General features: G+C 43.2%; 1 protein-coding gene and 1 long non-coding RNA gene across 2 annotated transcripts; one reads left to right on the forward strand and one right to left on the reverse strand.

Moving 5' to 3' along the window:
• Positions 1 to 10: 10 nt before the first annotated feature.
• Positions 11 to 5,394, forward strand: LOC121139403. The gene is made up of 3 exons (XR_005876366.1): positions 11 to 92; positions 1,184 to 1,251; positions 5,214 to 5,394. It is a non-coding gene; the product is annotated as an uncharacterized LOC121139403 (long non-coding RNA).
• Positions 567 to 10,137, reverse strand: LOC101843100 (glutathione S-transferase omega-1). Its single transcript, XM_005063481.3, has 6 exons — positions 9,994 to 10,137; positions 9,785 to 9,893; positions 7,022 to 7,244; positions 5,311 to 5,406; positions 1,714 to 1,820; positions 567 to 1,010 (listed from the first exon to the last, which is right to left on the reverse strand). Exons 1-6 carry the CDS (start codon positions 10,025 to 10,027, stop codon positions 857 to 859), a joined length of 723 nt encoding a protein of 240 aa, XP_005063538.1. The 5' UTR covers positions 10,028 to 10,137; the 3' UTR covers positions 567 to 856.
• Positions 10,138 to 14,894: the final 4,757 nt, after the last annotated feature.

Here is a 14,894-nt window from a genome sequence, read left to right on the forward strand (position 1 = left end):
TCCAGATCCTGCTGCCATCATCTTAGGGCCTCGCTTAACTTCAGGACCGCCACAAATGCAATGAGGCTCCCAGACTACCTTCTCGTATGGAGGTGATTTGATGATAAAAGTAGGGTTAATCTTTCTCAATGGAGATACACCACCCTTAGCTTACCCAATCTTACATACTGAACGGCTGATATGGGTCTTGACGGTTTGGCACATGAGACACCTATTTGTGTCTAATATGGGATTTGGAAGGAAGGATTGGAAGGGGTTAGAAATCGCTAGAGAGACCACTCGGTGGTTAAGAGTGTTTGCTGCCCTTCTAGAGGAAGACTAGGTTCCCATCACCCATGGCCTCTGCTGGTAACACCTGCTCCAGGGGGCTCTTTAACTCTCTCCTACCTCCTACCGCCACCCCTGCAGTTACCCACACACAGTATTTGTCTCCTCTCTCTCTCTCTCTCTCTCTCTCTCTCTCTCTCTCTCTCTCTCTCTCTCTCTCTATCTCTCTCTCTCATGTCGATTTTAGGTTGTTTGGATTCAGTCTTCAATGGTCACAACAAAAATGTGAGACTCAGTAATGGAAAGAATGGGGGAATTCCCAGTATTTAATTTATAACTAAGACATCAAAAACTTGGCATTTTCTTGAAATCAGGAGATCTAGGTGAAGTTTGGATCAAACTAAAGATGACCATCTGCCGGATTTCAGTGAAGATTCTTAGGACCACTAGATTGATGATTCTGAAATAGAAATACTGCAGTAGAGAGGCCTGAAGGAAACACAATTAAGCCATGGGGTGTCATCAGTGAGAAATGAGTGAAAATACTGGATAAAATGAAGGCTTGTTATTCACTGGGGAGGTCTGCACTTCAGAGCCCATAGTCACAGGTCTCAGGGCTGTCCTGTAGGTAGAGATTGAAGAATCCATGATAGGTCTTGGCATCAATTAAGTGGGACAATACTGTAGGGTCTTTCTGCATGGCAGCCATCCAGCCCTTAAGTTTTGGGGTGTGGGCTAAACACCTGTGGGGAGACAAGATGAGAGATGTGAACTAGAGGAATTAGGGGGGCATCCCAGGGTATCAAATAACCACTGCAGTTTATCCCCTAAACTTTACAAATGTATCTTCAAAACATATCAAATGCAAGCAGTAGACTTTACCCTGAATGCTAACATCAAGGTCTTTGTTTCACAGACGAAGCCAAGGTGACAGTGAGTGACTTGGTCAGTTAGAAGAACTTCAGATTGAAAAACACCTAGGTGGTAAATACCAATTTTCTATATGAAATGGGAGTAGAAGTAGCCCCAGATAGCTGTAATGTCTAAGATATTACAGACTTCTAAGTCAGCCAGTGTGTCCAACCATCAAATTCAAAGCAGGACTATAGAAAGCAACATAGAAATCTTACAAGTAGGTGGAAAGTAAGAAGTGGTCTACTCTTAAAAAAATCTACCCTCCATGGACTTTTAACCAGCAGAGAGTAAATTTTAAAAAGCTTCAGTCATGGCACAGAGAGATGTCTCCTGCTTCTGGGGTCTGAGCCTCAGTATGAATACCGTAGCCTGACAGGTTCTGTGCACCCAGGACTTTCCTCTCTGTTGCTTCTCATTCATGCCGGTAATGCTAAGTATTTATCTTAGCTCAGAAAATTCCATATATATATATGTATATATAAAATTACAACTCACATCCAAAATTACACATAAAATATTCAAATGTCTTACTCATTGAGTTCCAGTGCTTCCAGCCATTGAAACCAAGGCCACATAAGATAATCAGCCATAGAGACAGCATCCCCAACAGAGAAGTCTTTCTTATACTTAGTCATAGCCTGAATGGTAAAAAGGGAAAACCAAGTTTATTTGCACAGCTAGAAAAACCATCATCAAAAACAACAGAAGCAAATTAGGTAGAGCACGTCTAAATTCCTTTTATTCTGATATAGTCAAGTTAGGATTTTACATGATTGAAACCCTCTACAACACAGCAATTCTAATTGGAAATCTAATAGATGGTATACCAGTAGTTTCAGCCTTCCTGATGCTATGACCCTTTAATACAGTTCCTCATGTGCTGGTGACCACGAACCATAACATTATTTTCAGTGCTGTAATTTTGCTAATGTTATGAATCTTAATGTAAATGTCTGTGTTTTCTGATGGTCTCAGGCAACCCCTGTGAAAGGGTTGTTCGACCGCCACAGGAGTCACAGCTCGCAGGCTGAGGTCCACTGTACTGCACACATGTGTTGGGAGGATAAAGGTCCTTGTGCTCACAGACAGCACTAAGGGAGCAGGAATACTAAACAGGCTAGGGGTGCAGGTGTCTCACACCCTTGCTTGCCCCCCCCCCGCTATCTGTAGGGCCAAGCCATACCTGGCTCCCCAAAAGCTCCCACAACCATAACTGGAAATGGCTCATGGTCGAGGTGACCTTTGTGTTATCTGTGTAGCCAAGGGCTCCCCCAGGCTCCCACAACCAGGACCAGAGGTGGCTGTTAGCCCAGATGACCTCTACACTATCTGTGTGACCAAAACCACACCAGATCCTCCCCCAGGCCTGTAAAATAACACAAGTCCCCTATCTACAGCCCATCTCGTGGACATGCACTTGGAGCAGAGTTTCCATGTAACTGCCTCTGTGCACAGACACCTGTAGTGCACTTAAATATGCCTAAAGTAGACTGCCTGGTGTCAGACCCAGAAGTTTGAACCAACACCGGCTCCTGAGTATGCTGAACCACATTTCCTTCTTGTGTCACCCAGACTGTTACTCTGCCAGCCCTGGCGGTCAGAGACCCCCTCACTAGTGAATACTGCAGCACTGTTTGCAATAGCTCAACTGGGAGCATTGCTACTTGTCCAGAGTGCAGTAAAGAATTTTTGTTACTATCAAACCTTGTAACACTGGACAACCAGTACATAGTGTAGAATATCTTAAAACAGTAAAGCAAGTAGAAGAAGCTATTAAAGCATGCACATTATGTAGCTGCATTTGTAGAAAGTAAGAAACAACCCAAACTTCCTATTTGGTTCTTAGCTGGTACCATGATGTGTTTATTATTTAAAAAGTTGCCAAGTTGTACTTTTATAAATCTGGTGCTTCTCTGAATGTAAATTTTTAGTTAAAACATACTTAAAGTATCCTAGAAATGGATAGAACTACATATTAAACAGATGACAATTGTTTAAATAACACTAAATTCAAATGGGAAGTTTTTGAAGTTATAAAGGTGAGTTGGTACTAGGGTTCTACCAAAGTGAAAAATTGACAATATTGGTTAATTAAACCTCTCCCTAATGGAGAGAAGTAGGGTGCATATTGACTAAAATTCGTTATCTGTGTATAAGACACAGGAAAAGAATTTTTGAAAACCAGAACCAAGCCAATTTGCCCATTATAAATGACCTCCATAATCTTCCTCAGGAACCGTGTAATGTTACAGTGTGGATGGACTGTTGGTGTCTGATTATTTGTCTTCTTGCCACTAAAATAGACCTGAAGAAAGTGGACTGCATCTTTCCAGATTCCATGGTGTCCCACAGAAAGCCATAAACTAACAAAAACTGATTTACGAGCAAACATAAAACCCCACAATGAATTACCAGTAAAGAAATGAACTGCACCATACATCACGCACAAATGAAAATGCAGCTAAATTGTTTTAGGGGTTAGACAAATAAGGGAAGTTACCCAACCCATTTTAGGAGATTACAATATTCATAATACCAGACCCAAATAAAGATATCAGAATAGTGAACTGTGGGTCAAATCCATGAGTGCATAGAGACAAATCCTTGATTGACTGAATAGTCTGCAACACATATGAAAGTTCACTGAGCAAGATGCCATCCCCTCTAAGACCACTGTGGGGAATCATGGAGTTAGCCTGGCATGAGGTATAGGTTTTTCAAGCTAGAGTCCTAGCTCCTGGGGCACTGAGAGACTGAGGCAGTCGCTCAGGCAGTGAAGTGTTCAGGCTGCTTTCTGTTTTTCTGTATGTTCCCTGGGAAGTCAAGGAAGCAAGTATGGACATTTCACAGGACAAAAACTCTTAAGACATTTACCTTGTGCAACCTGTGTAGCTTGTAAACATCATTGTATCCTAGCAACTACGGCTGTATTAGTCCCAGCAGTTCCCATATATTCTGTTTCTGACAAATGTATGATAAGTCTGATTGATCAATTAAAAACTGCCACAGCTTAAGTTTTTCTGTGGACTCTCCAAGGCCAGTTTAGTTCCTTGAGGCTACTTCAGGTAACCTTGTCCTAGTAAGTAAGCGTGGGTGTTTACAGGCCACAAGTATCAGGTTAAAGGAAATGGGTTCTATGGACATTTCTATAGATGTAACAGACAAAACATTCAGTACTCCCAAGGTAAGAATTAGATTAGGGCTGCAGAGATGGCTCAGAGGTTACAGGCATGGAGGACTTTTCTAGAGAACTGAAGTTTCCTTCCCAGCACCTATGTCAGGTGGCTCACAGCACCTGTAACTCCCCGTTCAGGGGATCCAATACCTATGCACTGCACTGTATCCTCACATACACATAATGAAAAGCAGCAAAAAAAAAGTCTTAAAAATAGCAAATTAGTAACAGGATATGGTGAAAAACTTCAGAAAAAAAAACTAGAACGAACTCCATGCTCAGTGATAAAATGCTAGTGTGTATCTCCATCCATGCATCAAAACCACGATGAAAGTTTTATCTGAAGGCCCAAAGGACAGCTCTCCCCAAAGGAAAGAAATCCAGGCTTCCCTGCATGTCTGCATGTCTGTCAGACTTCACAGTGGGAAGCGTTTATTACATCCTCAGCAGCGAAAAGCAGTGCATTGGCACCGGTGTCTGATGACAACTATTACTTTCAATATATCAACATAGTCTGGAAGCAATGACTTACTGTGGAAATATTGGTAGTGTTTTTTCATTGCCGCATTAATACTGATGTACTAAATACCTCCAGCCTTTAAACCATGTGTGGTCATGCATCACAGTAACTCTAGCACTCAGGTTGCTAAGGCAGGAGGATCATGAGTTCAAGGCCTGTATGGGCGGCATAGTGGGCTTGAGGCTAGACTGGGATACAGTGACACCTGTCTCAAAATACTAAATAAAAATAACAAGACATGATGGTAATGTCACGTGTTTTGACTCTGCAGGAGTTGAACAGCTTACAGAAATCTATTGCGATTTGTTTTTATTTGATGCTATTTCTAATTGTCAGAAAGCGATTTGGAGAGGGAGCCTGTGAAGGAGGAGGGAAAGAGAAGGAATGTAGACAGAGTTATCATCAACTGTGATGAAGATAAGAGAGTGATCACCTCCTCCAGCTTGCGGAGCTCCTTCCTGAGTTCTTCCCTTATGTCATGGTGGTCTTCCTTCTTACCCTTAAAAAAACTTGCAACCAAAGGTGGCACCTGGTCAGAAAATGAGGTTTTAGTTTATAAGTATGAGGATAGTGCACTCCCCCCCCACACCACACACACACACACACACACACACACACACACACACACACACACACACAAGAACCCTTATTCTCCTGGCCCCCTGCACACACATAAACATAACAGAGCCCTCATAGTCCTGGTACCCCTCCAGAATGCTGTAGAGACAAGTATGGACCAAGTCCCAGTGTTTACAGAAACCACAGCCTGATCTTACAAACCTTCTTGTGGACTAGGATTTGAGAATGTGCAGAGTTTGTGATTTGCAGACAATGGAACCCACTCTGGAAAATTTGAGTCAGAAATTTCATAAACAGACAGCAAGTGGCTTAGAACTGGACCAATGGGCCTGGAACTATGGGAACTTTCTAATATGACATGGAGAACTAGACTAACCAAAGCTCCCAGCTGCTGCCTGTGCTAATGGCCACTGATGGGAATTTGTACTGATGAACACTGGGACAACTAGAAACAGCACTGCTTCCCTAGAATTCAATCTTGCAGCCACCACCACCCCATAACCAGAAGCTCTGCTGCCTGTTTTGCTGGCACCAGACTTCCACACCAGGCCTGTTTGTTGACACTGCCCTTATCTCAGTTGAAGGCTGCTGTGCCCATGTAACAGAAGGACTTTGGTCACAGGCCATGCCCCACCTGCAAAGGCAGCTGGGGATGAACAATTTTCTGAGTTCTACCTTACAACTGCAAAGGGCTGTTCAAAAGGGCTTGATTTTCTGAAGATTTGATGGGTGTGTTGTCCAACCTATTAACGAGTGCTTTTGGAGTTGTGAGTTTGATATTTAGCTCTGCAAGATGAAGAGAGCCCACCCAGAGTCTCATGAAATTCCATCAGTGTTGGTCATCTCTGCTAATACTAATTTGAATTAATCCACTCTGACCATAAATAAGATGCAAGCACATTCTACCTCAGAAACCTCAGTGGATTGTCACTGCTAAAGACCAGCCAAAGCAATTAAGAGCTAAAACTAAGTAGGTACCATGTATCAGTTAGTTCTGGGCACTTCTGGTTGAAATGGTTTGCATCTGACCTAACACACTAGAGGTCAAACAAGAAATCTGCCTGAAAGCACAGTCTGAATGTTTTCCAAGCAAGTCACAGACACAGGCACTACTGATCAGTGATGGACACACAGCCCTCCTCTCCTCATGAAGCACAGGTTCGCAGAGCAACAAGGACAGGAAGGCAGGCAGGTATGAACAAAGAGGGCCAACAGCCATGGTGAGGAAAAGCTTATCCAGAACACAGCTGGAGTCCTGAGAAGCCCAACCCTGTTTCTAGAAGGCAGCAGGTCCAAGCACATATATCAAAGCTGCCTAAACCCAGTAAAAGAAAGGAGAAGACTCCCGGGAAAAGCTGGGAGAGAAGAGGGGACCCGTGGCAAGACAGGAAACATCATCAGGGGTGGAGAGGAGAAAGCCAAGAGGGAAAGCCAAGCAGGGACAGAGCATGAGGGCCTGGCAGGATGGAGTAGAGACCCCGTCCATGTCCCCAGCCCCTGAACCATCGCACAGGCACTGCTGATTTAGCTTAAAACAAACATGAGCTGGACTTTCTTACACGCACCTTGGAGAATGACTCTAAGATCATCTTCTGGCAAGCTTTCTCGTAAGGGTCATCTGGGAACAACTTCTTCCCTGGGTACGCCTCATCCAGGTACTCACAGATGATGACAGACTCGGAGATCAGGCGACCCTTACTGTCCTCCAGAACTGGCACCAGCCCAGCCGGGTTCTTCTTGAGGAACCACTCGGGCTTGTTTTTCAGGTTGATATTGATGATTTCATGCCTGAAAGACACAGGGAAATTGACAAGAGCAAGGCACAGTCTGTTTTTCCGAGTTAGTGTAGCCTGGTTCTCCTGTCTCCTTGGCTGACAAGGTGGGGATTCAGGGAGAGAGTTCTGCCTCTGTCTTCACCCTGCTCAATTTTCAGTTTAAGAACTTGTTTCCAAGGCCCTCAGAAAGTGAATCAGACAGCGCTCACTTATTTCACTTAAGGTCCCCAGGATCCATCTTTGTCACACAGTGTAGACTTTCCTTCTATTTAAAGTCAAGGCACTGGGTGGTGGTGGCCCATGCCTTTAATCCCAGCAAAGCCAGGTGAACCTCTGTGAGTTAGAGACCAGCCTAGTCTACAGAGTGAGTTCCAGGGCAGGCTCCAAAGCTACACACAGAAACTCTATTTCAGGAAAAAAAAAAAAGGTACACTACTTACTTCTGTAACACCTTCTCTGTATCAACTTATCTGTCCACGGCCATCAACATCACACTGTTGTGAACAGTGCTGCAATGGACATGGATGTACTGGAATCTTCTGGACCCTGATAACTATTAGGAGGTAACTATGGAACTGTGCTCATACCCACTCAGAATATTAGAATCAGCCTGACAAAAGCTCATTTTCGGTTTGACTCAGCTCAAAATGAATTGAATTCATTCAACAATTCATTTTTCTAATATGAATTATGAGATCCTTACAATTGTATTTTTTAAAAATCCTAAAAATCACATAGAGTGAATCAATTAGGTCGACATGTATTCATATGTTTTCTTTCAAAGGGGATTTAAGAAGTATAGGGTTGGAGGGGGGGCCCAATGTTTAAGAGCACTTGCTCCTCTTTCAGGGGATTTCGGTTCAGTTCCCAGGTCCCATGTCAATCAGGGTTTACAATAGTCTGAACCCCAGTTTCTTGGGATCCAATAACATCTTTTCTTCTATGGGATCCTGGAAGCACAGGTGCACAGAAGCTCACACACACAAATACATTAATTTTTATAATGCAGAATCCACAGGAGCCAGGCTAAATCTGGTTCTCATTGTGTACACCTGTGTCTTGCAGAAAGAAAAGTGTTATAACCCATAAAGCAAAGCCTGTAAACTCAAATCTGGAGCACTGTCCAGTGGGACCCATCACTCAAAAGAAAGACATCTCAACACCTCCGATTTCCTGTGTTCTCACTCATAACACATTTATTGCATGGACTTAACTACATAATCGTTCATAAAGACAAATAACCAGTGTGAACACTGAAGTACGCTCTGGCATTTGTGTGTGTGTGTGTGTGTGTGTGTGTGTATGTGTGTGTGTGTGTGTGAAAAGGTTTATATGCTAACAGAATAATAAGGCACAGATCAGCTGCTAAGGGAAAAACAACCCCCCTGCCATAGAAAACTGCTCATCTCTGGGAATTATACTTTGAAAATCAAAGGTGGGTCCTAGGCTTTAAGGACCAAGAACACACATGAATGAGATGGCAGCCCACACATGCATCCATGGGTATAGGATACTCTTTACAGATATGGCCTGTGTAAGATGTTACTGCTCCACGAAAACTTTTCCAGGGTTTGAAATCCAACTGTGAACACAGCAGAGCAGTTACATGTGCATCTGAAGGCCCCACCTCCCTAATAAGAGCCTCCCTGCACACTGTTATGGTAAAATAATTTCAGCATTGCTGAAAGCAGCAGAAAGCTTCTGGTGAGAAATGTGATTCTTTCTGCCCAGAGTTGCAGGGGGAAACACATACCACAAGGCATTGTGTCCATGAATCCAGCTTGGCCTTTCCCATTGCATGAGGACAGTAAATACCTTTATTTTTCAATTCAGTTTGAGTTTCTTAGTGATATTAGAAATTCTGTGTAATGCAGAAAAATTTGCTCCAGATAAATACTAGCAAAAGTATTTTTATGTGTTCAAAACCACACTGTCTCTGCTGAATGAAATCAAAATTGTTATGAAATGATAGTTAATTTTTAAAATTCTGCTTTAGGATACATCTTAACATTTAGGGAAAAGACCTGCCTAGCCTCCCCATGGATTAAAATTAGTTTACAAATTTTAACTGTATACATGAAAATTCTATTGAGAGTGGTCTTCCAAACAGCAGGTGTCTAATAACTATTCTCAGAGAAAAGTCAACTTGTAGACAAGGCTTTGCGAAGTGACTTTTAGATGCACACTTTCCTTTTTATTTTGCAAGAGCCCAACCCACCCGGCTGTACACAGGAAAGTAGATTCAGAACCTTGTTTGCTGGGTCAAATTCTCCGACCTTTGCCTCCAGGGACCAGAGCAGTGTTCAGCGATCTTGTGCAAATCACTAACTGTACAGAAGAAACAGGTTCGGATCCAAGACACGGGATGTTTAAACAGGCTGCCTTAGGGCCCTGGAGTCCCCCACATTTCTCCCCTTGAAAAGAGGGTGTGGGACTTAAGGCTCCTACAAAAGGCTGAGACTATTTCACCTAACACAAAAACCGATGCTCTGAGGGTCTGGACAGCCCTGCCACCAGCTCTGGGTAGCCAGGGAGTCATCTCCTCGTCCCCACCTGATTCCCTTGGCCTTCAGGACCATCAGAGCCCTCTGAGCAAAGGGGCAGAACCTCATGCTGTAGACGCGAATCAGGCCCTCCTGCACCGGACCCGGAGGCGAGCTTCCTGCAGGAGACAGGAGACAGTCAAGGCCCAGATAGCAGGGAGATCCCGGACATCAGGGCATCCCCGGTCCCCGGAACCAGCCCGCCGCGGACAGCCTCACCTTTCCCCAGGCTCTTGGAAGATGCCCCAGACATGGTTGATCTGTGCAAGCCGAGAGACACTAGAGTTGTGCTCTAGTTTGTGGGCGACTCAGGAAGTATGTGGCCTCCCCTTGCCTTAAGTGCCTGTGCTCAGCCCCGCCCAGACCGCGCCTCCTAGCCCGGAGATGCCCCGCCCCCACAGAGGTCGATGCTTTAAAAAGGGAAATCTATGATCCCTCTTGGAGATTCGCCAATGTTGAGATGTTCAGAGTTATCCCATCCCTCCTCGACTGTCAGCCTTCACAAAGGACTCTGAACCTAACTCTGGTCACCAGGACGTGCCCTGGTAATTCACATGCTACTGGCCTCTGGGTTTCAACCCTTGGCTCTAGCTCTAGCTCTGTCCCAAGATTTCCAAGATTAGGCTCCTGTGCCTTGGTTTCAAGGTTCCAGAGGGGTCACGCCAAAAGTCTTGCTGTAACCTATGACGGTGTGGAGGTGGTCTAGCTTCCTGGCCAATCTTCTCTTCTGCCTATACTAGCTCGTTATGGGCCACCGTCACTACAGAAACCCACCAAAAAGAGCACACATGTGGATGTTATTAGCATCAAGACGATGGCTGTGCCTTAGAAATTCGACCCGTAAAACCTTGTTTCTACACCCTAGAAAGAGCACAAGCTGACTTAAGTACAGTGGGCTGCGACAAGTTAGCTTCTTGGGTCTACAGAAAAAAAAATTCTGACCAGAAGGTCTGTCCAAAGTCTTTTAACTTAAGACTCGGGGAAAATGGGCACCAGGATTCCCATAGTGAAAGGGTGACAGCTAGCAACTCTGGTGCTATTTATAGAAGACTATGTCTGGGTTTTGTTTCCAGCTGTATTACTGGAGAAGGGAGAATGACCTTGCGACTTACTGCACTTTTGATCTTGGCTTCTCCTGCTTTCACTAAAACTATTAACGAAGTACCAAAGGGGCTTAAGCAACAGATACATCTGAAGAGCCCAGCCACGGACCACAGCATCCTAGCAGGTACATCTGAAGATCCTAGCAAGAGGGATTCTTATCTGGCCAGACTAACAAGCAGAGAGCAGCATGTACTCTTCAAGAAATAAAGAAGCATACAGTTACAGCAAACACTGTACACAATTATTGGTCTACATTGCAATACAGATCATGTGTTAGTCCTAGAAGGTAAGAACATAGTATTGGGACACCTAGGCATCTATCACTGTTGACCACAGCTAAAATGGCACAGGACTATGCATTTTGTAACTGTAAATGTCATTAATTAGGTTGAAGAATAATTTGAACTGTGTTGCAAGAAGATGAGAAAATAAAAACCCCAGTGACAAGAAATAGTTTTTTATCTTCTAAGTAATGCCCACCTTTACTGTCTTGATATATCCATTTGATACAGCATCCTTTTGTGATTTTTCAAAAATGTGGTGAATCATTTCATACTTTTAAGTTTATAATACATGTGGATAGGATTAAATTCAAGTTGCCTAAGATCAAATTAACCACCTTAAGGTTAATGTTTAAATAAAAAAGCATTTCTTTCTATAAGTTAAGAATGACTGAAGTATCTGACTATCAGCTTTTACAACACCCTATTCCTGTCATCAGAAAAGGGACCAGATAGGCTGCAGTCATTCCTGTAGAACGGAAGACACCATGGATTCCAAGAATAATAGATCATTGCAGGCAGATCATCTCATGAGATGATCACCCACCAACAGCAGCCATCTTTTTGTGGGAACCAGATGGTCACACAACCAATAAAGATTCCTCCAAGGTTGTCTTGTGGAAACAAAACAACCAAATCATGGCCTGACCAGCACTGTTTACTTGTGAATGCCTCTTACCCATTCCCCGAATTCCTCCTGTATTTAAATCTAAAGCTCACATCAGTACCCAGAATGAGGGATTAAATACCTAACGGCCATTTTGATTGAAAGCTTTCCCTACAGCTTTGCCGTTCCATTCATTTGTTTCCTTCAGGCCAGAGTCGGGCCTCTAACCCAAGGCTCCAGTTGATTTTTCTGTTCAATTTAATTAATTCTAAGGCTGTCCCTACCATGGAGAATGGACTTCACCAAAGGGAATCTATGGAAAGATACTGGTTAAATGGTTAAGTCAGAAAGATAGGAAAGCCAGAGGCTGCTCTTTGAAGAAAAAAATATCCTCACAGGAAGAAGCTAGGCAGGAAAACTGGCATATAAACAAATAAAGGAACCTAAGTAAAATTGAGAGGAGAATGAATTAGCTGTAGTTTATTCATGTAAGGGAAATCAGTAAACTACAGGCCTAGATATCAACTGACTGAATCATAAAAGCAAGGCACAGTAAGACATATGTCATGACTACATGTTAATTGAAGACAGGCAACATGAAACACACCTTGGTCACTGCAGCACATGTGTAGTGGTAGATTACAAAAGCTAAAACAACCCTCTGCAGACTTTAGTGCAATGCTTCCTTCCAATAGGAATGAAGGGGATGGGGGAGGACCTGTTCATGTGTGCAAGGATGAGTCAAGAATTCTGGCCACATCTGTTGAGCTGCAAGACGGCTCTGACAGAGGTCCTGCTGTGGCACAGGGAAACGAGGCAGACTCTGACATCTCTTGAGAACTTTCTATGAAGTGTTTTACTGCTGGTGCCATGTCAGAGGAGCAGTCAGTGGCAACTGCCTCCAGGGCTCGGCCCAGCAGGAAGGAGATCTCTGATGGGTGAATCTCTGACAGGCAAGGCCCCAAAGCTCTGCCCAGCATGTCTCTTTTCACCTCTGTGTCTTTACATGTTTGCCTTTGCCATTTTTCTCTGGGATCTGGCATGGTGTGTACAGGCATGGGAAGATCCCACTGACCTCAAGGTAATGTGATTATCTCTTGAAAATATCCAGTTCCATTGGGTGTTTTTACCTGCAGAATGTTATGAAGAGGATTTCCTCCTAAGCTGTACTGTGTATCTAAAGCGATGATTTTATGTAATAATAGTGCTAATTTAAATAATATTTTGATGATTTAGTGTCTTTAATAAATATAGTAAAGGATTATGACAGAGGTTAGCTAAGTGGGAAAACTAATATAGCTAGAAGCAAGATCTGGTGTTGCACCACTCCTGATAAAGCAGAGCTGCAGAGGGTAAGAAATAAAACAGGGAAGTGTTGCACAGCTACAACACATGAGTTTCTCCTGGGGAGTCGAATAAACTGTGGCTTAGGGTAATGGTTAAGAGAAACAGCTGAGTCTCAGGAGCCCAGCCAGTTCAAGATCTTTTAGTCTGGTGTTGGAGATATGTTGGCAAGTTTCAGAATGCACCGTGGCTAAAACAATGCTTTACATATGATCTAAGTTTAGGTTAAGATGTTTTGTTAACAGCTGTGAGGTGAAAAACCTAAGGAAAACCATCTATACTTTTAGAAAGACACACAGTGGAGTGAGGGACTCATTGAGGTCACAGAACAGGAATAAAGGAGTGCATTTCCTACAGGCTGACAAGTCTTCTGTGCTGGGAGTGATTGGAGATCATGGGTGATGATTAATTCCTTCTGCCCATTTCTGTCCTTGGCTTCCTGATATTAAAAAAAAAACTATTGACAAGTGGGTATACATCCTGAAGACTTAAAGTAGAGATGACAGATTCTTTTGTCCTATATATAAGTTTCAGCTTGTGATTGTTTCAAGAATCCTTATAAGATCACCCTTTGAGTTAAGGAATTGATCTCTGGCTGAGAAAAATACTTTCATTGCTTACACTCTGTTCACCTGTAACTAGTTTGCTTGGATATGAGTGTATGTGGGCTCTCGGGATAATTGTTTTTCATCTATACCAAATGGGATGTTTAATCATGTAAGGAAAATGGGAAACTTTTTTTTACCTGTATTCATTATAATCATTCACTTGAAAACTAAAATGTAACCATATTGTAATTTTCATATTATTGAAGATTTGCTCAGATATGTAAGCTGAAAAGGAAAAATAAAGATGAGAGAGAGACAGAGAGAGAGAGAACAGAGTAAGACCCTGAGAGTGTGCATGTGTTTTCACCAGTCCCAGAAAGTTAAGTTTAGCCACTCTCTCTGGCCCCAGAGAGTCAACTTTTACTCCCTCTGATAGAAAATTCAAATTGAATGATAATCCACCAACTCTGCAGGCTCCCCCTGAAACCCTAAGCTGGGGACTGGTCCTCATGGCATCAATATTTAACTATACGTTATTCTGGACAACATTTTAAGAAAGTGATTTGTTTTCATTTTTAAGAAAGTGTCTCTCTACATAGTCCTGTCTATCCCAGAACTCACTGTGGAGACAAATATGGCTTTGAGCTCGCAAAGATCCACCTGTATCTGCCTCCCAGAGTACTAGGATTAGAGCTACCATGCATGGCTAAGAAAACTGCGTCTTCAGAATAGAAAAATACCTTTTCCCTGTCAGTACCAAGGCCCATTGCTGCTGGAGTTTTCTTGTCCTGTCAGATCCTGCTGCTGCTTCAGCCCCAAACAAGCAAACAAAGATTTATAGTAATTGCTAAAGTGCTGGCCAGTGGCTAGGGCTTCTTATTTTCTAGCTCTGTCTTAATTATTAACCCATTTCTATAAATCTATGTATTTCCACGTGGTCTTGGCTTACCAGAGAATACCAGATCTATTACTCCTTTGGCGGCTATGTGACATCTCCTCTGCCTACCTTGCCCAGAATTCTCCTCATCTTCTAGCCTGCCTATCATCCTGCCTCTATTGACCAAACAGTATTTTATTCATCAACCAATAACAGGAACATATATACAGAAGGACTGCCTCTATCAGCCCATAATCTACCACGATGGTGGCCAAAGAAGGCATTGCTGTTGGAGGTGATACACATGTCAATAGTGCTTTTCAAGAGGTGCTGAAGACCTCCTTCATCCAGGATAGCCT

Source organism: Mesocricetus auratus, unplaced genomic scaffold (assembly GCF_017639785.1).
Source record: "Mesocricetus auratus isolate SY011 unplaced genomic scaffold, BCM_Maur_2.0 Super-Scaffold_4256, whole genome shotgun sequence".
Classification (NCBI taxonomy): Eukaryota; Metazoa; Chordata; class Mammalia; order Rodentia; family Cricetidae; genus Mesocricetus; species Mesocricetus auratus.